Source organism: Lichenostomus cassidix, chromosome 14 (assembly GCF_008360975.1).
Source record: "Lichenostomus cassidix isolate B80296 chromosome 14, HeHo_3.0, whole genome shotgun sequence".
Taxonomy (NCBI): Eukaryota; Metazoa; Chordata; class Aves; order Passeriformes; family Meliphagidae; genus Lichenostomus; species Lichenostomus cassidix.
The window spans coordinates 5,642,696-5,666,367 of NC_139495.1; the positions used below are offsets into that span (position 1 = coordinate 5,642,696).

At 42.1% G+C, this 23,672-nt stretch overlaps 1 protein-coding gene across 2 annotated transcripts in view; it reads left to right on the forward strand.

Moving 5' to 3' along the window:
* Window positions 1–23,672, forward strand: part of PRKAR1B (protein kinase cAMP-dependent type I regulatory subunit beta) — a 91,423-nt gene that overhangs the window by 44,205 nt on the left and 23,546 nt on the right. For both annotated transcript variants that reach the window (XM_085074627.1, XM_085074626.1), the window contains exons 5-7: window positions 6,861–6,922; window positions 7,685–7,731; window positions 15,237–15,395. In XM_085074627.1, the coding sequence (XP_084930753.1) occupies window positions 6,861–6,922; window positions 7,685–7,731; window positions 15,237–15,395 (268 nt within the window). The remainder of the gene's footprint in view (window positions 1–6,860; window positions 6,923–7,684; window positions 7,732–15,236; window positions 15,396–23,672) is intronic.

A 23,672-nucleotide genomic window follows, 5' to 3' on the forward strand; every position in this document is an offset into this window, starting at 1 on the left:
GCTGCTCTGCCTCAGGGATTCTCAAGCAAGAGGTGATGGGTGTGGAACTGGGGCAAGCTGAAGGAAATGTGGGTCTTCCCTCAGCTTTGGGAAAGGTTAGGGGAGGTGATAGTAAAAGGTAGAGCTGTGTTACATTTCCCCCAAGCCCTGCCTGTTGGACAAGTGTGGTACAACCAAGGCTTGGCAGTGACTTCACTGAAGTGATGCTTCTGAGGGATGGGTGAGAGGGAAAGAGGCCAAAGCAGGGTGTGGGATTGGGCTCTGCCCTGCTTGAGCCACCTTGTTTGGCCCTTTTTTCACCTCTTACTGCAGTGGTCCATGGCAGAGAGCTTTCCAGATGAAGATCCCTGCAGAAACACTCTCTGGAAGCTGTTGTTAGCGCATGGAAAATGATGTGACCCATTGGCACGTAGATGTCCAGAGCCTGAAAAATGAATTGATTCTCTCCAATTTGCTCTGCCCATACAGCTGTGTTCCATTTATTGGGTGTAGTAATTAATGAGCCTATAAAGGGACTTCATAAACCGGTAAAAATGGAAATATTTCAGAGAAATAGAAGATGACAAATTTTTATTTGTTTCTGTTTCATGTGTCTGTTAGTTATGTGGACCTGTGACTTAACACATGTTATGGAATTAGACATGGGCTTTAGTGTTAACCTGCCATTCACAATGTCTTCTCATGTGCAATTTATACGGTCATTATAGGAAAATCAATGTATGTCTTAATTATAATAACTAAGAGACAGCCATTATAATGAAGTAATTAGATATTCTTAATTGTTACTAGCTCTGGATGCTGCTATAATTAATTTGTTGCTGTCCTAACAGGAAAAGAAATTAACAGAAGCAGATGGGTAATGTTTTTGTTAAGGCTTCACTACTGACTCTTTCTCAGGTACATGCCTGCCACACCACATATTTGATTACAGCAATTGTAACCTCAGGGCTGTTAATTTTAAATACCTCTGAAAAGGAATCTCTTCTTTTACCTGGTTGCAATGCTTTTATTCTCAGTAGTCAGTAAATCATAGCAATAGTTCCTGGTGGTTCCAGTGTTGTACATTAGCAAGGGCTTGCAGCATTCCTAGGAACAAGAGGTATGGTTTGGAGCCTTACACACAGCAGAGACCCTTGCAGTTTATTCAGTGGTAAAGTGCTGTGTTTATTCCCTCACTACACAGATGTTTATTGAAGCCAGTCTGGTTTAAATTCTGTGCTCTTCATCCTTACAGAGCAGGAGGAGCTGTTGTTAGAACAATTGCTAGAAAACTGTTGTCTTTTCAGGAAATGAATCACAAGAAAATCGTAGACATACACAGGAGGATCCCATACACCCCCACCTCCTATCCCCCCATTTTAGAAATCCTAAAATAGCACCCAGAGTTCCCAGATAGAAGACCTACAGCTAAAGGAAGGTGGAGTTACTATCAACTCTGTTTACTAAACGTTAAAGGTATGTAAGTAGGAAAGGTTTGAAATACTTGAATCTTGCTGCTAGGGCAGACTCATTCCAAGAAAATGTTGTGTGTCTTTTGTTGAATTATGCCAGAACAGCTCCATATCTTTTAAAGCTGTCCTCAACAACACAGGGCTGGCTTTGTTTTGCTGGAGAGATAGCAAAAGAAGGAAAAACTGCATAGTGCAAACATTGAAGGCTTTCTGAGGCTGCCTGCACAATGAAATGGTTCTGATTGAACTCCTGACAAATTATAACCTGCAGGTACAGTGAGGATTTTCCATTTTTGCCTAACACGTATACATTTTGTCTCTTCCATTTTTCCCTTCCCTGCAATGCATTCAGCACAGCTAGGGCTGGAAAGAAATCTGATTGTGAAACTGATAAATTGTCTTACATAGTTTCCCTATTTTGGCCATTGCCATGGTCTGGTTCTGAAAGTGCTTGGAATTCTCTTTCTCTCGTTTTGTTTTAACAAGCTTCTTCTCAGTTGCCTATTGCCAGTGCTATATTACCCACAGTGCACATCATTTTTTTTTCTATCTCCTATTCTTTGTCAACTCCAAGAGGCCTCGGTGTAAAAGCAGATGAGATGATTTATTTTTATCACTCACTTTTTCTCGTGAGAAAGAGAACCCCTTGGCCCTGCCTTCTCCACTGGCTTCCTCTTAGCACAGGCATTTTCTTCTTGGCAAATGGGGTCCATAAAATGCTACTGAATTAAATCAGCAAAGTGTTTCATTATATTTACTCTGCAATCACTGTGACAGATCCTTTTCTGGTCTAAATAGCTGCAGACTCATTGGTTTGAGTGCAGTTTGCCTTCTTTGCATGGGAAGGGAATTGGCTCAACCTGGCCAGGTGGCCAGGAGTCATCAGAGATACCAGACAGCAGAGGATCAGCTGTGATTCCAGCTCTGATTGCAGTTGTTTGCAATCCCATGTACACTCATGGAAGACACTTTATGTGTTAAAACTTGCTGCAAGCCTTTGATATCCTTGACCTTTAAAAAAAAAAAAAAATCCTCTAAATTTTGATATTCCCTAAGCAGACAGCTGGTATTTTTTGATTGAATAGATAGAGATTTCATGTCCAAACGCATTTCTTGGTTTCGCTTTGTTGGATTAGTTCACTGCTCCCTGTATGTTCTCTGCTGCTTACAATCTTTTCTTGTGATTTGTTTTTCAATGATACTATGAATTGCAAAGAATTCAAGGTGTAGAAATACCCTTGGAAAACATTAGTGATGTCCTGCTAGTGTCCCCTTTTGGATCTAAACATGGATATTCAGCTACAAACAGCCCCACCTGCAACTACCCTCCCAGCCCAAAAAATTGCCCCTGTTACCTTCTGATTGGAACAAATGCTTGACTCCCGAGAGCCACGAGATAGAGATCCTCTGGGAGGATGTAGGGAAGGTTTAAAAAAAATTGCAAAGCCTGTCAGAATCTTTGAGAAAGAGCCCTCCAAGTGCTGATGCTGAGCCTGGGACACTCTGGGTGCAGTGCAGCTCTCTGAGTTGCAGTCTCATGGAACAACAGCCTCAATGCCAGAACTGGTGCCCTATTTTCTTCATCCGTCACCTGAATAAGTCATCTGGAAAGAGGGCAAACGGTACGTTGTCAACAAAATCAAGAAATCCCTCTGAGCAGTTCTCATTTACAGCACAATCATAAAAATCCTGGCAAGAAATCAAACCATTTCCATATCAGTTGAGCACACAGCATTGCGAGCACGGTCGGTGTCAACAGTGCAGGGGCAGCAGACAGAGGCTGCTGTGTTCTTGGTGCTGCAGCTCAGACAGAAGATGAAATCATGGCAGTTCAACGTTTGAAGACTTAACTACTGATTTTCTGGCTTTCTGTTTGTGCTGGAATAAAACCTGCTTGGGCTTGGAAAAAAAAAATTTGGTTGTTAGGAATGTGTTTGCGTGTGTTTGGCCCTAATTATTTTTAAAAAACCTTTCAAACCCTAGAAATACACCTATTTTTGTAGAGCTGTAGTTACAGACTCTGCTTGGTGGTGGGATGGTTGCAGCACTGTATTTCTCAGGGCTGTTTTTTGCTGTAATGGCCAGGGAATGATCTTGGATGTCTTATAAACAAGTGCGTGGTACAGGAAAAAACCATCAGACCATATTTTTGGCCTTGGCTGTATTGTTTATGCCTTTAGCAAGCACCACTTACTTAACTTATTCAGTATTTAAAGCTTGTTTTCTCTACATAGTACAGGCCCAGGAACACATGGCTTGAACTGAGTATGCAACATCCGATCTTTATTGGGGAGATGGAAAATAGGTCTGGCTTTTTGCAGTTTCAGATTTTGGCTTTGTTCAGGAACAAATACTTCAGATTTTTGAAGTGTTTTGGTATATTGATCCTTGTGACATTTTTGTGTTTATTTCAGGCACTGAAGATAAAGGCAGTAAGAAAAATTTCCAAAATTATTCTACACTTAGTCTGAACTGAATCAAAAGCCAGATTTCATACAGAAACCCTAAGCATTTGGTACTTTAGGAGGTGATAATTTTCCAGAAGGGTGATTTTCTTTGGTGCCATTCTCAAAGGCCCAGTTCTTGGCTGCCAGATCTGTGTGCTGAGAAACTTTGAGGCTGCCTGCTGATCCATATCACTGGAGATCTGATGATGTTCAATGAATCTCAAATTGAGCATCCAAAAGCAGAAACGCTTCAACTCATTAATCACTGTGAGAGATCTTGGCCTAACCATATCAGTTAAGAGCAGTAATTGCCTGGGAGAAAAGGAACATGGTGGTGTGTTTTCAGTGACAGTTGTGATATTATTGTTTGCTTGCATTTATAGCAAAGACCTGCCCTGGTTTCACTTTGGAGTTGTAAATCAACATCACCATAATTTTGGGTGCCTTGCATGTCTCTGTGTTCATATGTACTTCAGAATAATTTTTGATGACATGACAAAGGTCTCTTTAAAAAACTAAGTCTTGGTCTAATAAGATTAAGAATTCACCCCATCATATATGGGGTGCTAAAATATTTACACTGATATTCTGCTACACAGAATAGGGTAAATCTGCTGCTGCTGCTCATAGACTTTGGGTTCATTACACTGTCAGCTGAAAGTTTTAGTCTGGGAATTTTAAAGAGGTTTTTTTGGATAAAACTAAAAGGTGATGTAGAAATAAAATGTGGTACATTGTGGAGAAAGGTGCAGAGCTATACATAATTTATTGGGCACTGTTTGTACAGTCAATTGTTAAGTTATAAATAAAACAGAGGATTAAAACAAGGATGAAAGGGTGAAACTGTGGGTAGTTATTTCCTCTGTATTTCTATTAAAAAAAGAGGAAAAGTTTCCAAGTTTGCTCAAACAGCACATTTTGGTTTGGTTATTGATACCCACTGTGTTGCACCTATTTTTGGATGTATCACATTGAAAACTCTCTGCCTCACAGAGTGCCTTTTCCTCAGTAGATGTTCTGCAGGCTGCAGAGCTGTGCTCAGAGCTCGGTGAGGTGCCCAGCACAGCCAAGGGGAAACCACAGGCAGGCAAACAAGCCTCTGTCCCACTGCATTCCCAATCCCAGAGCTGTTGAGGAGCAGCTGGACTTGCCTCATAGACACAGAGACCCTTGGTGGCTGTTCCAGTTTGGCAGTTTCCCCATCCCACTGGAACCTCAGCTCCCAGCTCCTGGGATTTGTCTGTACCAGGCAGATGGTTTCTGCCAGCAGAGAAGTCCCTTGAAGTGGAGAAATGCTTAACCTATATATAATCACAAAAATGAGCTTAGTGGGTTTAAGAATAAGGTCCACAGACTTTCCAAAATGATTTATTTTCGGTCTTTGCATTGGTGCTCAGAATGAGATGAGGAAGTTTCTCCTTGATGCCTCAGAGCAAGCTTTGTACCCATGGTGGAGGTGTTTCCTGAGTGTGAGTAGGAATAGCATGGAGTGGGCCTGATGGAACAACAGGAGTAAAATATATCCTTTTGTTATAAATAGGCCATGGGCTGAGCATCCCTTGCAGGTGCTGAGGGAGGTTTGAAATCTCCCAGCTCTCCTCCAAGTGGTGCTGACGCAGAGCTGTGATCCTGAGCAAAAACATTCAGACTGATGAAGAGGAAAGACATGAGCAATTTGAACTTAGGAGTGAAACATTTCCTAGAACTGAGCCTGAATAAAGTCTGGAACAGTTGAACAGGAAATAAGCTAATAATGGGATTTTACAATATTCATTTCCCATAAAAGGCATTGAAATGTAGCGTAGGTTTCATGGGTTTGGTGGCTGATCTTCTGCCTATTTTGATGAAAATTTTAGGTTTCTTCCCTGTTTGTGTTGTTATATTTGTGAGGTCCTTTCTCCACTCCAGACTAAAGTGTTTCTTCTCACTGTGGTCATCAGTGGTCCCTGGATGGACCATTCCTCATTCCCAGGCCAGACCAGGGAGGAGAGCAGTGAACAATCCCCTCTTGCTGCCTTTTGTTTTTGTCGGGGAGCTATTTCCTTTAGCCCTTGAGGCTGATGCATAGGAAGGGGAAGAGAGGTGGGGAGCGCCCGTCTCCATGTGGTTCATGCTTCTGAAAATAAGTTCCCCAAAATCTGATGTGGGGAAAGGAAGCCCTGGCTCCACGGAGCCTGCTGTCTCCCTCAATAAACAAAGGACTGGCTTTGGGCACGTTGCCCAAAATGTTGGTGCAGGGTGTGTTCCCTACCCCTACTCTCTGCCTGGCCTTTTAAGGCTATGTGACAGCGAGCTGGAGACATGCAAAGGTGTGTAATTCATCTGTGATTAATGAGCAGGAGGCTCCTCTGCAGCTTCCCTCTTTCTGTAGCATGGGGCAGATTCCCTTCTCACGAGGAACTCGCTGAGATTTTTCTGAGTTTGGCCTCTTCTGCACTGTGAGAGGAATCTCCTGCCAGCTCTTCTGCTACATTAATTTAGAGCCAACTACCTTTCCAAATGTGCTCTGCTCTGTGGAACAGGTTTTGCTTGTAAATGCGAGGCCAGATGTTGGGAAGAGGAGAGGAGAGCTCCCGTTTGGGCATCTGGCAGTCGCTGCTGAGCCACAAACCCATCACAGCTGAAAATCTGAAATCCCTCTGCTTACACAACACAGGGCTCAGGCTGGCCAGGTTGTACAGTGCTGTAAGAGGTGTCTTTCTCCACATAATTCAGGGGTTCTTTCAAAATAGCACACACAGAGCCATGGTCTCACTTAGTTTTAAACCACAGCTTGTGCCTAACGAGTTATTTTGATTTCTTGCTGAGCAGGGGTTCACTTTCCAGTTACAGCTAATGTTTTCCTTTCCTTTTTCTGCAAAACCTGTTAACAAAGGGCCAAATAAACAATGAAGGTAGGTCTACTGGCTAGATAAGAAATTGGTCTGACTTATTAATAACTTTCTTTTTTTTTTTTTCCCAGTGACATATTCGATGCCATGTTCCCTGTCACACACATCGCAGGAGAAACAGTCATACAACAGGGTAATTCTTCCTGTCATCTTTCCTCCTGTATGCTTGCTAGGGTCCTGTAATCCACATCTCTGCATTTCAGATTTCACCCTCTTTGCCCAATGGGAAGAATAACCATATTCCAAAGGCCTCCAAGTGTGCAGCTGTATGATAAGTTCATGGATGCAGGTCTCTTGATACACATGCAGAGCACCCCTGACAAAACCACTCTGGTGGATCTCCGGGGTTTCAAAAAGCTGCAGTTAAATGTAGATAAATAGTAAATAAAAATTCAAATTAAAATGCTCATTCTTTAACTGAAGATAGCCAGGAAGTAAACCCCAGCTCAGGATGCACAAGGGTGGCACAGGCAAGCTGAGAGTAATTAGAGATGGAAAATATTTTTATGGTTGTTGGGAATATTCAACACCTCATTGTGCTGTGTCAGAGTTATCACACTTGGCAACTTACCTGCATGCCTGCAGCACGTTGTGGAGGACTTCATTACCCTCAGGCTATATTAAAACCTCTTCAGTGTTTACCCTGAATGAAGTACTGAATCAATCAAAAGAAATAAATTAATGCAATTGAAAGGTATTAATAGCAAGAAATCATAACGATACTTTGATTTATGGAGGCAAATAGGCAAGGATGTTTCAGAAAACTAATCTCTCTGTAAGTAATCTGGTGTACAAACCTGTGCAAATATGTACAGGATTAAATACAGGGACAGGAAGTTATTGAATAGCTTGGCAGACCTTCAGGAAACAATCACCTTTTGTGTTTTGCTTCCAGGTGATGAGGGAGACAACTTCTATGTGATTGACCAAGGCGAGGTGGATGTAAGTATGCTCTTGCAGTATAATATTTATTTTGAAGCTACAGAATCAAATTGTGTGCTTTGGCAGAGAGCTTGAGCCAGCCATGTGCTGTGGGTTTGTCTCCTTTCTTCCTCCTTTCACAGGATTGGTTTCATTACTTTGCTTAAGTCATTTGTTCATAACTTCAAATTTGGCATGGGTTACATCCTAGCTTATTTGTCCATTCCAAGCAGGAGAATGGTATCAAACCCAAGCAAATGACATTATCTTCAGAGCCCTAACCACACCTGGAGGTGTGCAGTCTTTGGCAGAGCAGGCCACCATGCTGGAATGCACCTGAGGGTTCAGATCAACCATAAAGAAAATATTTTCTTTAATCAGTTAGCTTAGCTCATGTGTTGTTTGTTTTTGGTTTGGTTTTTTTTCACAAACTGAGATACAGCCTCAGGCAGTGAGTTTCATCTTAGAAACCTTAATTTGCTTTTAAAATTAGGTCCAAATATAAGAACAATGCAGCATATTAATAAAGCAAGGATTATTATAAGTGCAAAGTGATCTGTTAGACCACAAAATGTTTACAGGAGTATGCAGTGGTTTAATCAGCAAGTCTTTGAAAAGCAGCTTTTTTTCTGAACCTGCCTTCCAAATCATAAGCTATTCACCTTTTATCATTTCTATCCTGTATGAAACTCCCCCTTTTGCAGTTTTTCTCCAAGTTCCTACACACATCTCATGTATCCACAGTTGTTGGGCAGGACAGACTTGCTCATTAGCAGCTTTGCTCTTCAGATGCCCACATGAGTTTGCTTTGGCATATTTAAAGAAGAAGGTGATTTATTTTAAATCCAGGCAGGAGGCACAGAGTTATTTTAGTGAAAGTTATTTTTTTTTTTAGCGGTCTGTTTGTGTCAGGAGACCATCTAATTGGTATTGTTGGGAATTGAGAAACCTCACATGCTGCCTCTGCCTCTGGAAGTTGCTCCTCAGGAAATCCGTCTGACTCACTGTTCCTATCAGACAACCCTCTCAACAGCAAACACTGCCACATCCACGGGGCCAGAAAATAAAAGGGCAATATTTATAGAACAGTGTTAAAATGTAGTTTTAAAATAATTGGCTTGGGACCGATAGGGAGCTAAATGAGTTCGCTGGCTTCGAATCAGACCAGCAAACACGCAAATGCACATGTTGGAGTTACAGATTAATCCTCTTGGAAACCAATTTGTCCTCGCTCAACACCTTTAGGAAAGCTTTCTGCAGTGTTTGGCTTAGGGATAGTGAGGGACTAAATGACATCAGAAAACAGTCTTGCAATTAATTGCAAAAGAGTTAATAACCTATATGCACATATTGGTCCTAAAGTGACAAAATAGGGTTTCATTGAGTGGACTGCAGCTTTGATTTCATGAGCATTATCACTCCCTACTCTCCTAAATCATCAAAATGGACAGATCCACTGCAATGTCATCCTAAGACTTCTCAAAGATGTGTACAGACATCACCTGTGGCATGAATACTTCCTCACAAGACTTAAAAATGTAATCTGGACTGTGTGTCCAGCCCAACTCTCCTGTGACCACCTCTTATGCTGTCCCGCTTCAGCACCCCTAAGGTGCCTCCTGATGTATTTTCCCACTGCTCTCCCATCTGCTCAGCTTGGTTCTTTCTCCTTCCTGAGCTTTTCCCAAACCTTCAGCCAGAGCAGCCCCTGAATTCCAGTGCAAGGTGCTGTGGAAGGCACAAGGTGCTCATGCTGGAGATACAACCTGGCAGTTCCCTGCATTAACTGCACTTCTGGGAAGCTGCAGGGCTGTGATCCCAGTTTTCCCCTCAGGGTAAAGTCTGTCCCAGGGCCAGCAGTGCAGGGTGAGTTGCTCCTGTGTTGGGCAGCAGCTCCCCAAGCCCTTGGGTGTTCCTCCTCACCCCATATGTGGTGCTCCCTGCAGAAGCCCTGCCGCTTTCTGGGCAGAGCTGCTAAAATCCTTCTTGTCTGAGGAAACTCCAGGCCACTCGTAAGCGAGCTGCTATTCATTTAAGCCTTGCCAGATACTTTTTTGGCATGCTTCCATGCTTCTCCAAGAAAAAAAAGCGACTTGGAGTGGAGACAATTGACCCCGAGACTTGGAGCCTCGAGCCACACTCTGCCTGGTTCAGCTGGTGTTGGCATCTGCACCAAGGCTTTCACCCCTGGTCAGGGTCTGTGCTGCCAGCCCTGGAAATGTCACAGGATCAAGTGGTTCTGATGCCTCTTTCCAGGTGAAACTGTGAAATAGCCAAAGAAACTGGAGATCAGATGTGGTTTGAGTTCCCAGTTTATAGTGCTGTAGTTAGGATGGCAGAAGCAAATCCATGCAGGTTGGATTTTGCAAGCCAGTGGGTCTGACTGTCCTCCTTGCAGGAAGATTTTTCTGCATTTCTCTGCTGCCATTCCCTGATCTGCTTGGGAGTGGCAGGAATGCCAGGAGTGGTGGATTTAATGAGCAATTTGCTCTGGGAGCATCCTGACTGATAAGCAACCAGATTTTCCATCCACAGGCAAAGACACACGCAAAGGAGGTGCAAGTGTCATCATTAAATCCCTACCCTTGGAGGAAAGTAATGACAAAACCAAAAACACCCCAATAAAATCTGTCAACCAAGCAACCAAAACCAAACAGAAACCACCAACAAAGTGAGAATAACAAAGTCAGTGTGTGGTGTTTTTGAGTTTAAAAAACTGCAGCATTTAAAAGTAATTTTTGTTGGAGTTTTGGCACAGGCACCCCAAAGGCTAAGTAAGAACTTTCTAATATTTTCCCTTACAAAATAATCTGAGTCAAATTAGAAGCACCATTTAAAAAAAAAATATAATAGCACTTCATTCTCAACTCTTTCATTTTCTTAGGGTACAAACAAGCCCTGTTAGCACAGAATAAATTATCTGCACATTTCCTTCTGTGGACCAAGGGAAGGGCATAAATTTTTGTATGTAAAAGAAGGATTTCAGAATGAGGAAGAGAAATCTTCCCCTTTGAAAATCTGGGGTTTTCCTCTGTATCCTACAAACCAGGTCTGCTTTGACCAAAGCTGGCATTATTGTATTATCAGTCAGTCTTCCTCCTTAGCACATCAGGGTTGAGGAGAATTTCACCACCTGAGCTGTCCTTGCAGATGGTTCAGAGCACACGAGGTGGGTGATGGAGAAACTTTGAACTCTTAGAGGTCAATTGGCTACTGGAAGCTTTCCTGCTCAGACAAATGGGAGCGTGTGCCAAAAAGTAGCTGGCAGAGCTTAAATTATAGTTTCCAGTAAAGATGTTGAAAGTACCTGCTAAAATATGACTTGCAAAAATCTCTAATCCATATTTCTAAGTATAAAGTGACTTCCTGTTTGTTATTTTAATCTCGTAACCTCACATTTTTTACTTTAAAAAGCGCCGTCGGCTGCCCTTTTCCAACAGATGTATTTCTTTTTTTTAGACTCAGCAACTTCCTATTCTATTTAATGTCATAGCAACTTTCTCTACAGGCATTCTCAGGTTTTCTTCTTGTAAGACAACAGCAGCCAGGCTGTAGTATGGTGAAAATCAAAATGAAAACTTTTCACTGATTTCTTCTTAAATTTCTGTATTTACTGTATAAATCTCTATGTGGAGCTATACATGAATATTGTGGACAATGGATAAAATTATCTCTTGATTGTAGGTCAAATATTGCTGAAGCCCTTATTTGTATATACAAACTGTCTCATTTGTGTATACAAAGATGAAAATTACACAGTGTTTTATGTGAGAATACTGTTGTATTTTAAAACTAGTTATATTTAATGATTGGATTCCATAGATTGCTTCTGGTTTGAATTCTTTCATCATCAATGGTTTTTCTAATTTTGGGAGGTTGCCTTTTGGAATTTGAAGCAGAACCTTTTAAAGTTTGGAGTTTTTCAACTTGAACTTTTTAAGGATTCTTAAGGCAGTCTCCAAGTTCATATGTTCAAATTCAAACTTACAAATAAAACACTGGCTTTATTTGAGAAAACTACTCACATATAAATACCTTTCATGTCTAAGGCTTGTTTATTTTTCCAAGAATAAAGAAAACTCATCTTCATTTTTGGATAACAAATATTAAGGCTTGACAAGACACAAAGAACAAATTATTACAAACAGATCCAAGGGAGGGGATTTGAGATGTAAGAATTGCCATGCCTGGAACAAATTAGATTGTCCACGCAGATCACAAAGTGGCAGCACAAAAAAAAAATTAAAAATACTGGAAGTTAACTTGAAATCAGCAATACAATATTAAAGATAAATTCACTCCAGTGAGGCTCAGAGATAGAAGTTCATATCTCTGCCTTCCAAGTGAAATGCTCATGGCAAAGTTCCTGTCTGCATCTCCAGAGAAAGAACACGAAGATGAGGGAAGATCATTCCTGTGGCACTGAATGCTGTGTGACTCTGCATCTTCTCCCACAGTTAATGCCAGTGAAGAGAAGAACTGCTGATGTTCACAGGAGATTTTTCTTATTTGCCTCCTAAAAAAAAAATGAAATTACCCAAGTTGTGTGATTCTCAAGCCTCCAGAAATTGCAGTGCTCACGCTAAATAATAGAAATCTAAAGTACTTTCAGTCTGTGGAAAGGAGATGGTCCAGATGGCTTGGTCATATTTGGGCACCTGCAGTTCTACTTTTCAGCTGCATGAAAGAAGTTTCCAGCAATTATGGATCTGTGACTGGCAGGTCAAGTGACAATTAGGAATAATTCATTTATGTACTCACCACTTTGGTGAGAGTTCACAAATGCCTAAAACTGGCTGAGCCAAAACCTCAGCCCAGCATTTTTTAGGATAAATAGGGAGATCATCTGAGCTGCTGCCATATAAAATCGACTTTCATAAGCTGTTCTGAGCTTAAAATAGCTTTGCTTCCCACACCTTACAAACAGAACTTCTTTCCTTTCCACTTCTTTTTAAAAAATCTATTTTAAAGGGATTTATAGTGGAGCTGAACTCTGTTAAAGGGCAGGATGGCTTTGTAGTTTGTCATCAATGCACTTTAACTTCATCAAGAACACAGAAGTTGAGTGTTGACTTAGGGCTTTGCAGAGAATGAAGTCCAATGGTTTTTCTTCTAGAAAACAACTTATTCTCAAGCTGTTTTCTCTTTCAGAGACTGATATTCAAAATGACATTTTTATTGGGGGAGTGAATGCTGGGCCCAAAGACTGTCAGATCAGTGATTTGGTTTCACCTCAGAGCACTTTAAACCTGACACCCTCGGGGTGGAGGAATGACCATTTGCATAAACTGTTGAAGGCGAGATGTCAAACATGTTTTGTACAGTCTTGTCAAGTAAAACAGCAAAATTAAAGGAGTCTTAGAGCAGTTCAGTAGTAGCCTCTCTAAATAATGACTGTGCAGCATTAAATGTCCATCCTGCACTTGCTCAGTCTTGAGTTTTACCAGCATAATTCCTCTCTCTGCGCTGCAGTCACATCCTGCATGCTTCTTTAACAAGGAATGTCACCATGTGGCTTAAAAAATATGTGTTGGAATAAGTTTATTTCCTGCTTATAATGCAGATCCTTCTGCAGTAACAAAATCTGTGTTCAGCAGAAGAGCAGGTACTCTCCACATGCACATGTATTTTTGGGGTGCTGACAAAGAGCCAAGGATACCATGTCAGTTGACATTCAGGATGTGGTCCAAAACTCATTGGAATGGTTAGATTTTTTACTGAGGCTTTTTACTGAGGTCACATGGATTGCTGTAGTGTAGCAAACCCTGTGAATCCATCCAGTGGAATTTCCACAGAAGGAGGAATCCCTACAGTCAGATGTGCATCTGGACAATTTTGCAATGAACTAATAGAGTTTAGAAATATAGTTCCTACATTCTCATTATGTTACAAGCCTTTCAGAATCCTCATTCTATCATCCATTTCTCCTGCTTGTCTCATATGAAAAAAGAAGCCACAGGATTACCCGCTTGTTTCACCAGGAAACTGCTTGGGTTTGCCTGGCTTTTTAAAAACATCTTTTTTTTTGCTTTCATTTTTTTCATCATGAGGAGAATCAAAAGTAGATTCAACGTTCTGTGAGATTTTTTCTTTCTGTGGTGAGTGTGAAAGTTTGAAAGGGAAGGCTGTTGCTGTTCTCTCGTGTGATATTCTCCTGGGTGACATTCATTCTGTCATGGTGATGAAATGAAGCTTTTGTGGCTTGAGCTTTTTCTTGGCAGTCTGCAACCACCTGCCTGCTTGGGATTATTTTTACCCTTTATTTTTATGCCCCTTGATCCTCAGATGTTCCAGGAGCACCAGGAGCCACCACATTGCCTGGAGTTTAGCTGCTCCTTTTCAGCTGAGACCCAAGAGGTCTCTTCATCAGCTGAACTGCTCTGTGGCCTCATCCATCTCCCACTGAACCAGCATTTCACTGACCTCAGTAGGAGCTGGAGCAAATCTTAATTGAATATTGTGCAGATAAATTGGGATTGATTCCAGCTGTATTTTGTAATAAGCCTTTTCATCATGAAACGAAGATGGAATTAAAATGAATACTGGCAGGTTGTTGAGTTTTGACCCCAGTTCATTTATTTTGGGCACCATCTTTTCTCATGCCCAGCTTGAGCACAGCTCTAATTCATGCATTTTTTAAAAACTGCTAGTTTATTACTCACTAATTGCTGTCAGGTTATGTTCTTTGCCTTTGCAATACTTTTCTGCTTAAGATGAGAATACCTGCCTACTTTTTTCATGTTATTTTTCTTCACAGAACTTCCAAGCAAATGAAATTTATGCTGGTTGACATAGCACTCAAGTGTAGGAATTCTTCTCAAATTAAACATCATCCAGGAAAAAGTGACAATAGTTGTATCAATCCATACCATGTTCCAAGAGGGTTTGGTACCTGAATAGGCTGTGGGTCAAATTTTGCCTCCTGAGTTCTCTAGAGCTGATGTTAAAGGCAAAGGGTAATTCTGCACAGCTTCTCAAGTCCAAAGCCCTTAGTCATCTTCTCTAAGGGAGAAGGAGATCTGTGCAGTTAAATTTAAATGGGTTTTGGAGGCACTAGGCTTAGGGAAGGAAAAAAAAGTTCCTTTTCAAAAGATATTTCCTTGTTTTGACTGTTTTTCATTTCATGGCCATGGCACATTTCAGCAATCCTCATTACACATATCAACAAATCTCCTTCCTTTCAAGTCTGACAGTGTTAATAAAAAGCCAAAGTTGTGACAGTTCTGCTTGTTGACTGCCTGAGCCTTGAACACAAGAGGGAAAACATGATGCCAGCTAACCATGGGAGCTGAAAACCTGCAGAGTAAATAAAGTCATTGTACTGAAGCAAGACAACTTGCAATTCTGTCCACAGAGCAGGTTGTTCCCCTCTTTGGGGACCAACTGTTGGAAGTGTCACGGTCTTGTTTTCCCTCTGTGTCCCCAACATTGACAATTAGAAAGGAAATCACTTACAGCTTTTTAGGTAACTGGCAGCAGAACTGCAACTAAATCCCTAAACTGCTTTTTCTTCTTTTGTCTGGTAGGTTTATGTCAACGGGGAGTGGGTGACCAGCATTGGGGAAGGAGGCAGCTTTGGGGAGCTGGCTCTGATCTATGGAACACCCAGGGCTGCCACTGTCAAGGCCAAGACAGACCTGAAGCTCTGGGGCATCGACAGAGACAGCTACAGGCGCATCTTGATGGTGAGTTTGTGGGGAAAGGAGTTGTGGAGTTGGTGGTTTTTTATTTTGCAGCTCTGTGCTCGGAGCACTCTGGTGCTTCCACGGGAAAGGGAGAGGACATGGCAAAACCGCTGAGTGAGTGAATGAAGTGAAGTGAAAGAAAAGGGGACAGGATTCAGCAGAAAGGCGCTGAGTCAGAAATGCAATTGAGAAACATTATGCATAACTGTTCTGTGAATGAAAACCTCAGGAGGCCTCTGTTACCCACCAAAGCTATGCAAATCCTCTCCTTATCGTGAGCCTGGAAATATCTCTCAGCAGCACCCCTCGCCTGTGAAGTCTTTGTCTGATCTTGTATTACATTCCTCCAGGCAGGTGATAGAAAGCAAATCCAGCTCCACTAAAATAATAAAAAGTCTTGCTTGGACTGTGCCCTCCATCTTCGTTAGCCAGCACCAGCCAGGCATGTCGTGGGGTTGTAGCTGCTAATGATTCATTGCTCTGCTCCTTTCAAACTCCCTCAGCCCTGCAGCAAAGCTCTGCAGACCTTTGTGGCACCTGGGGCGTGTGCTAGCTTATGGATTTGCTGTTGGTTCTTCAGTGGTGAGTTTATAATGGAAACTTTGACAGATAATTAACTTCAGCAAAGTCATAACTTTTTTATGAGTTTGTTTCCAATGTCCATGTGCATATCTTCCTTCTCCATAAAATATTCCTTTCTTTTTGATAATTAACAGACATTACTCTATGTAAAGCTTATTTCTCAACAGGACTGGTCTCTAAAAGCTGCATTGTTCCATTCTGATCTGAAGGAAATGACACTGTGCTCTCAGACTAACAAGTTTGAGATCATCTGTATTTCCAGTGGGTGTCACAGAAATCAGAAAAACTAGCAAAGGAACTGAGTAGATTTTACACCGAAATGATTAATTTGTAAACAGCAGAGTGTAAAAGTGATCTTTGATCATCCTGTTTGATGACTGTTGGTGTCTGATGAGCATTGCTGGTGTTCACTCCCTGTTTCAGGCTGAGTTCAGTGTCACATAAACAAACATCACACCGACATTTCGGAGAGTACATCTGATGGAAATTTACTCCATCCCAAAATATTCAGCCTGATGGCTCCAAGACAAAATAGAGGAATAATTACGAGAAGTGTTTTGTCTTCTCTCTCGTGGGTAAGCAGGATGAATAGTTTTGAAAGGTTCCCAGCGCAGACAAGCAGATAGAGGTTTTTCTGAAACACAGAGCAGGAGAATTTCTAAAGAGATGCAAGAGGCATACCAATCTTATTTTTCCCATGTCCTTCATGGGCGCAGTGGAGAGGTGTCTGGGATGACTGGTGTGATGAACCTGCAAGCTGCAAGGAAGAATCCAAAATTCAAAAGAGAAGGAATGTAGGAGGGAAATAAATATCAGGACAAGGAACATACTCCTTGGCTTTTTAAGCAGAGCTTTCTGCAGCTGCCTGTAACCTGTGGTAAGGAATTGAAGGGAGGAATTGAAAGATTCACAGGCTTTGCAGCCTGCAGGTGATTTCAGTGTTGGTGTTGATGGAACTAAAATCAGCCCTGTGAGCTGTCAGGTTTGGTTATGTGTCCATCATCATCTGATAGCACACTTCAGAAGATGAATATTTGATGCAGAGACAGGATTTTGCTCAAAGGATTTAAAGTCCCAAGTGGAAAAGACTGTCTTTTAAATGCTAGCTTTGGTCGTACATACAACATCAATATTATGGATGTACTTCTGTTTGATTCTAGTGTAATGCTAAGTGCTTTTCAAATTAATTTACATATTCTCTGGACCAGTGACTGTTGTACCTTACCTAGCAAGCTCAGTTTCTGCAACCAATGAGACCTTTTGAATAACATGGACATGTTTTCTCCTCTTCTCTCTCTTGTGTTTTTTATTGCTGAGACCATTAAAAATTGGTAGTCTGTTGCACTGTGTTAGATACCCAGACAACATTATTGTAATATTTCCAACAAGCAGATAGGAAATACTTCAAGCAGCATGGTGAATTAAGTGCTACAGGTATAGAAAATATCCAATTTTAAATGCTGTGCATGGTGAATGCAATTTACCCATCCACACTGAATGAACCCTGTCATCTTCCCATTTATTTGTAGGTGCAGGGTGGATAATTTCTTTGCTGTGGGTGAAATGAGACACCTGTCTTTGTGCAGGCATTGAGGGCAGGTTGCAGTGGCTCTCTGCACATTTCCTCAAGCCTAAGAATTAATGACATCATGTTTCAGTGGCTGCATGTTGTGCTTGAAGCTGACTCCACCATTATGGGGCTGCTTTTGCTGTGCTCAGTTCAAGTGGAGCAGTAGTTGCCTTTCAACTCCCAGAAACATGGTTTCCTGCCATTTAGCCTCTGACTGGGTATTTTGAATGTAAAAATGCTTCTGCCTTTAAATAAAGAGAAATAATGCTTAGGGAACCTTTTGAAATGTATAATTTAAATGGTTTTAAAAGTTGGGAGCAAGCAGGTTTCCCTTTCTTTCTTTTTTTTTTTTTAATTTTCTGGTTGCAAATCCTTTTGTCCAAGGAATAAATGACCTTTTTCTCCCAAAGATTTTTGCTATGGTCAGATAAAGCCCCTCCATAAGCCCAGATAGTTATTTCTCTCGTCTGCATTCCTTCCCTGCCATGACCAGCCCCGTGTTTTCTCAGTCAAGTGTTGAAATTTTATTTGAGTTGTAAATATTTATTTGCAAATCATGCCTTTGGATCCACACTTGCCAAAAAGATTTTATCCTGTCATGAGACACTTGACTCTCCACCTTATTTCTCCTTGCACGTGCTATTTTCGTCCTTTGCTTTGCATTTAATAATTTCTTGTTTTTATTTCTGCTTAGTGCCATTTTCTCCACTTATGTGTCTCATTGATCCTGACTGGTTTATGGTATGAATAAAATGTATCTCAGGAGGTTTGGAGTTTGGGTTTTCCTTTTTATGGATGGACAAAGCCTGATGCAGAAAGTTCCTGCTGGTTTTTAGTTACAGTTGTCATCCATTTATTATTTAGCCTGTCCCAAGGGAAGTTTGTTAAAACAGATATATTTCCTTATATTTCATTGTCTCAGCTAGGTACCCTGATGGCTTGAAGGTCACATTCAAGTTTGTTTTAGCAGCTGTGATGATTGTAAACATTGGGAGAGGTCTTTTTGTCAGAATGTGCAGTGAAATTGCTTGGCTTCCACTGCTGTCCTTGACACAGTATTACACCATGAAATTCATTGTAAGAAGTGGGTTACAAAAAACCACTTCAACACGTTCCCTCTGTGGGGCACTCACAAATTGTCTGTCCATCTGGGTGTTCCATTGATTTCATAGACTCATCTCTGCTGAGTTACATACTTTTCACTCTTCTGCAAATTCTTTTATGTACATGTTCTCTGTGTGTGCAATGAGCACAGACACACACACTTGTGTATATATCCAACATTTATTTACTTACATTTTTCTGGGAGACAGCAAAGGATTTTATTTTTTTGCCATAGGCTTCTGATGGAATTCAGTTGCTGCTCTCTTCTTTGCAATTTGGATTTGAGAGCATCACGGAATGGGGAACATCCCAGGGTAGTACAATATTTGCATTCTAAATATAGCAAATACCACAAATACCAGAGAAGCAAATGTCTGTATCCCAACATCAGATTGATCCCCTAGACAATTCAGTTCCCAGACTGAGAAAATTCAAAGTATTAATTTCTTGCAATTTCTTCTTTAGGGAGACTTGTTTCAGGGTAATTTAACTACCCTCTAGTTTCCATGGTCCAAGATACCTGGCTCTGAGATGGAGTTGTGAGGAATTTAATACATTTGGCCTATTTGGCAAACTCTGCTCACAGAAAGTGAGTTTGTAATACTGGTTTGTAAGTTGTGACAAATCAAGAACAGTCAGTTCCTAATGTTATGCTTAATACTATTTATGCTTTCTTGGGTTTCTTCTACCCTCTTTTCACAGCTTTGAACCTGAGAAGAAATTCTTTAACGAGTGGTTTTTTTTCCTGCTAAGATAAAATAAAATCAGAAGGACTCTGGGTCGCCATAAAATGTAGATTGTGTGGTGGCCAAAGCATCAAGCAGCTCCAGAGGCTGCAATCCACCTGACATCTGTGGAATAAAGCACCAGAACTGTGTGGGTGCTTGGTGTTCATGGCCAGAATGCACAGGAGCTCTTTCCTTCATGCTCCAGCAGGAATTCACCCCCAAAGCATCACTCAGGATTGGGTTGATCAGGGATTAGATGGGGTTGGGCTTGAAGTCCATTCCAGCACCTCCTGCCAGGATAACTCTTTCTTTGAAACTTGAGTCATGCTTTCCCTCTCAGTAGACATTTGTTTGGCTTCTTGCTGAAGGTGGGGATTTCTAGGAAGGACTCAATCAATCCACCTGAAAAAATGAGTCAGAAACAAGACACAAAGAGTGCTGGAGGGACAAAGATTGGACTGGAGGAGTGTGGAGGAAAAATGGAAGAAAACAGGGAAAGGGCAGTTGGAAATGAGATGAAGCAGGTGCTGAAGAGGAACTCAACAGGACCTGTTACAATCTCCAGGGCATTCATTTTCCCCAGCCTGTGTGTATTGCTCAAGCTAAGCCTAGGGCTTGCTACATTAAGTGGTCTTAAAACTGGCTCTGATGCCTTTTCTGTGTGGATCTGAGGAATGAGAGTGATCTTGTTTCTCCTTGGGACTGTCTCAGGGAGGAGCACTGCAGCTCAGAATATTAATGAGGCTTCCTAGTTAATGGGAGCCACTGCCTTTAAGGAGATGAGCTTGTGCCTGACAGCTCAGAGCCAGGGAGAAAGTGAACAAAGGAAATGGGGAGAGGGAGAAGCAGTGACTATTGAAATAAGATATTAATAGGTTAGAAAAAAAGCAGAATTAATAAGGACTTTTTAAAACATGCCATCAAGAGCCCTGCCAGTGCAGAATTATTCATGTACATTTACTATTGTTTTTACCTGGCTTAAGCTGTAAGATTTCTACCGCTTCCCTTGGGAAACTTTTCTGCAAGAGAATAATTCCTTCATTGGAAAACTTTTTTTGATATTGATCTTAAATTAGATTTTCTTAATATTCTCCTATTACTTTGAGTTGTGTCAAGTTATGCTGTACTGAATTGCCCTCTCTTTCTGTCATATATCTGTAGATAATTATCACTTAAAACCCCTGCCACAGTGCATGCTAGCTATGAGGATGACATACCTATGATCCCAGTGCTAAGCCAACAAATACAGGCTGGATTTGTTTCGCTCCTTCCTTATCAGCTCTCCCCAAGTGTTTCAGCATTTCTTCAAGCTCTGCTGGGTTTGGGAGCACATTTCTGGAGCAGAGGTACCGAGACAGAATGTAGCACACCAGGCGCCGTCACATCTGAGCCACAGAGATGGAGCCTCTAAACTTCATTCCTGGATGATATCTTTGCATGTGCAGACCAAAATAGCCTTGGCTGTGTTCTTGTTGCAGTCTTGTGCAGGTCTCACCTCCTGTCTGTGAATCTCTTTCAGCTTTACAACTTTCAGGTCTTCCGTTTCTCAAACATCTCTGCTTTGGATTTTTTTTTTATTAGTTGTATTTTCCAAATGGATGCTCATTCTATTATTTTTCTAGTCCAATTGCTAAAATCTCCAAATCCTTTCTTGTTATTTTCCTGCTCTGGCGAGCTTCCATAGCATCTCACAGTCTGTATATGTTGGTTCTGTCTTATTTGCTGCTGCTTCTAGAATATCCATGAAAATATTGCTTGAGGACAGACTCAGCACGTGTGCCAGGGAATGGACAGGCTGGCACTTCTGCAGAAAGTACCTGAAGGGTAGGAGAGGAGATTGTGGTGGTGTTCATACCCCTGGCCTCTGCAATTTGGGTAAAGCAGCTAAATAAAACAAGTATAAAAAGCACAGCTGGAGTCATAGGAGGCATTATGCCTATGGGAGGGCATGAGAGAGAAGAAACAAGGTGGGAAGGAACTAGATATCCTTAAGATAATTTCCAACACAAGCTACTCTTTGATTCTATGATTCTATGTTCTCTCTCTACTTCATTGGAGAAAAGATGGTTAACACCAATGGAGATAAGCACTTGGTTGGTTGGTTGTAATTCTACTGCTGGTTTGTTTTTAGCTTGCACTGCAGTACTGATATCCCAAAATCCTTCCCTTCACTCTGCTCGTGAAAGCTTGAGCAGGAAATCACACTCAAGTAAAAACAATGTGCTTAAGGATGAGCCAAGGTTTTCCTACCTGGGAATGAAATTGGGATCTGGCTGTGCCAACTGGAATCCAGCCTTGGATGCTCTGAAAAAGCAGAGAAAGCTCCTGTGCCTGCCTGGGCACCCTGAGGTGAAGCTCTGCTGTCAGGTGGCTCCTGCCACCCCAGAGGCTGCTGTTTGTGTCCTCCAGGAGAGAGGCAGGGAGGGAGGGATGGAGCCATCCTGCAGGATGAGTCAGGAGCCATCAGCTGGGTCACCTTGGGCTTCAGTGCCTGTGCTGGGAAACAGCAGCCCTAAGCCCTAGTCACTGGATCTTCCCTGGGCCCACATTCTCCCCTACCTCATCCTGAGACAGGGAATATTTAAGTCAGTGTAGCTGTGCATTAAGAGGGGTTCTAGGTACTATCACAATACAAAAAAATTGTAACAGCACATTTAATTAATTATTTCCACTTCAGTGTTGCTTTTGCACTTGTCTTGCCTGTGGGTTCTGCACTGCTGCCCTGGCTTAGTTTAGCTAAGGGATAACACACCTGCTTTCCTGTAGGAAGTGGTGGGCTCTTCCTCTCTGGGCCAGGTGGGATGGCTGCAATTCCCACCTTCCTGGGTCTTGTCTGCATCTCAAAATACTCAAAGCTGTGGTCAGGCAACACTTATGGCTCCTGATTACTGCTTCTTAAAATTCATCCGTGTCCGCAAGTCATTTAAAAAGCATTTTCCACATCTGTCCCTGGGTGTCCCAGCCCATCAAACTAAACCACCAATCTGGTTTTCCACAGCTGTCAATTTTGCTGCTCTCATTTCCACTCGATTGCAGGGAGGAAAGCAACAACTGCGCACTGTCCAGGTTTCCATTCTTTGTCTCCCAGCGAGCTGTCAGGAGCTGGCGTGGCTTGCAGAGCCTCCTGCGTTTGAAGTTCTGTACTTTTTTTCTTTCTGGCACTTCAAATGCCGCCGGGGCCCCCCGAGGTTGAGCACCAAGTTAGTCAGACAGAGGGGTCAGAGCAGGGTTAGCGATGCTATCGCTGAGGAGAACTGTCATCGCCAGCTCGTGGATGGGCTGTGCAGGGGAGACACAGGAGCTGCTGCTGCTGCTGCTGAGCCACAGCTACCTGGGGACAGTGGCAGCTCCTGGTGCTGCTGTGGCTCTTCGGGAGCAGGGGTGGCCCTGGGACAGGGACACAGTGGGAGCTGTCCCCAGAGGAGAGCACCTGGCAGCTCTAACTGCTGCTGGGGTCCCAAGCTGGAGCCAAAGCCTGTTGGTGATGCTGGAAGGATGTGTGGTGCTCTGGTGGTCATTGCAGCCCCACCTGTGCAGGAAGAGGCATGATATTTAATTCTTAGCTATATCACTGCTCTTGAGTACACCACCATTCCCACTTTCATACCTAAAACACTTCTGAATGCTTTCACACTGCAGGGCAAAATGCTTCTTCTCCTTTTCCCTTCTCTATCCTCACTTTTCCAGCACTAACAGGTGGTCACTTGAAAGAGGAAGAACAGAGAAGTGGCTTTTTCTATGGCAGACACTGACATTTGCTTCCATCCTCTCTGCCCAGTCTATGAATAAATGGTGTCTTTGTTTTCCTTTTCTTGAGAAGATAAATGTATCATCCTTGAGTAGGAGGCACCAGGCAGCCTTTGACATCCCCACGAAATCTGCCCAGGCAGAAGTGATTTGGGGTGTCAACAGTGTGGAACAAACTGCACAGGACCAAGGCAGGCCCTGGAGTTCCTCTTTGGTACCTGGGAAGAATTTCTTTGCAAGCCTTTTGCATCCCTGCAGAAGGAATTGAGGATGATTTCATTATTTTTGTATTGGTAAAACTTCATCATAATTATTCCTACATGAATCATCTTCAAAAACACAACTTGTGGTTTCTGTCTTGCTGATCAAACATTGTGTAAGGAGAAGGTGTCTTGGAAATTTATCACACAACAAAATCTTGGTAGAGTGGGAATGACTGTGCTGGTGGCTGCACATACATTGATGGATGGTCTGCCCCCAAATGCTTAAATCTTGTTAAAATAATAATATGAATGGTTTGCTCAGTGTAACAATAGATACAGCACT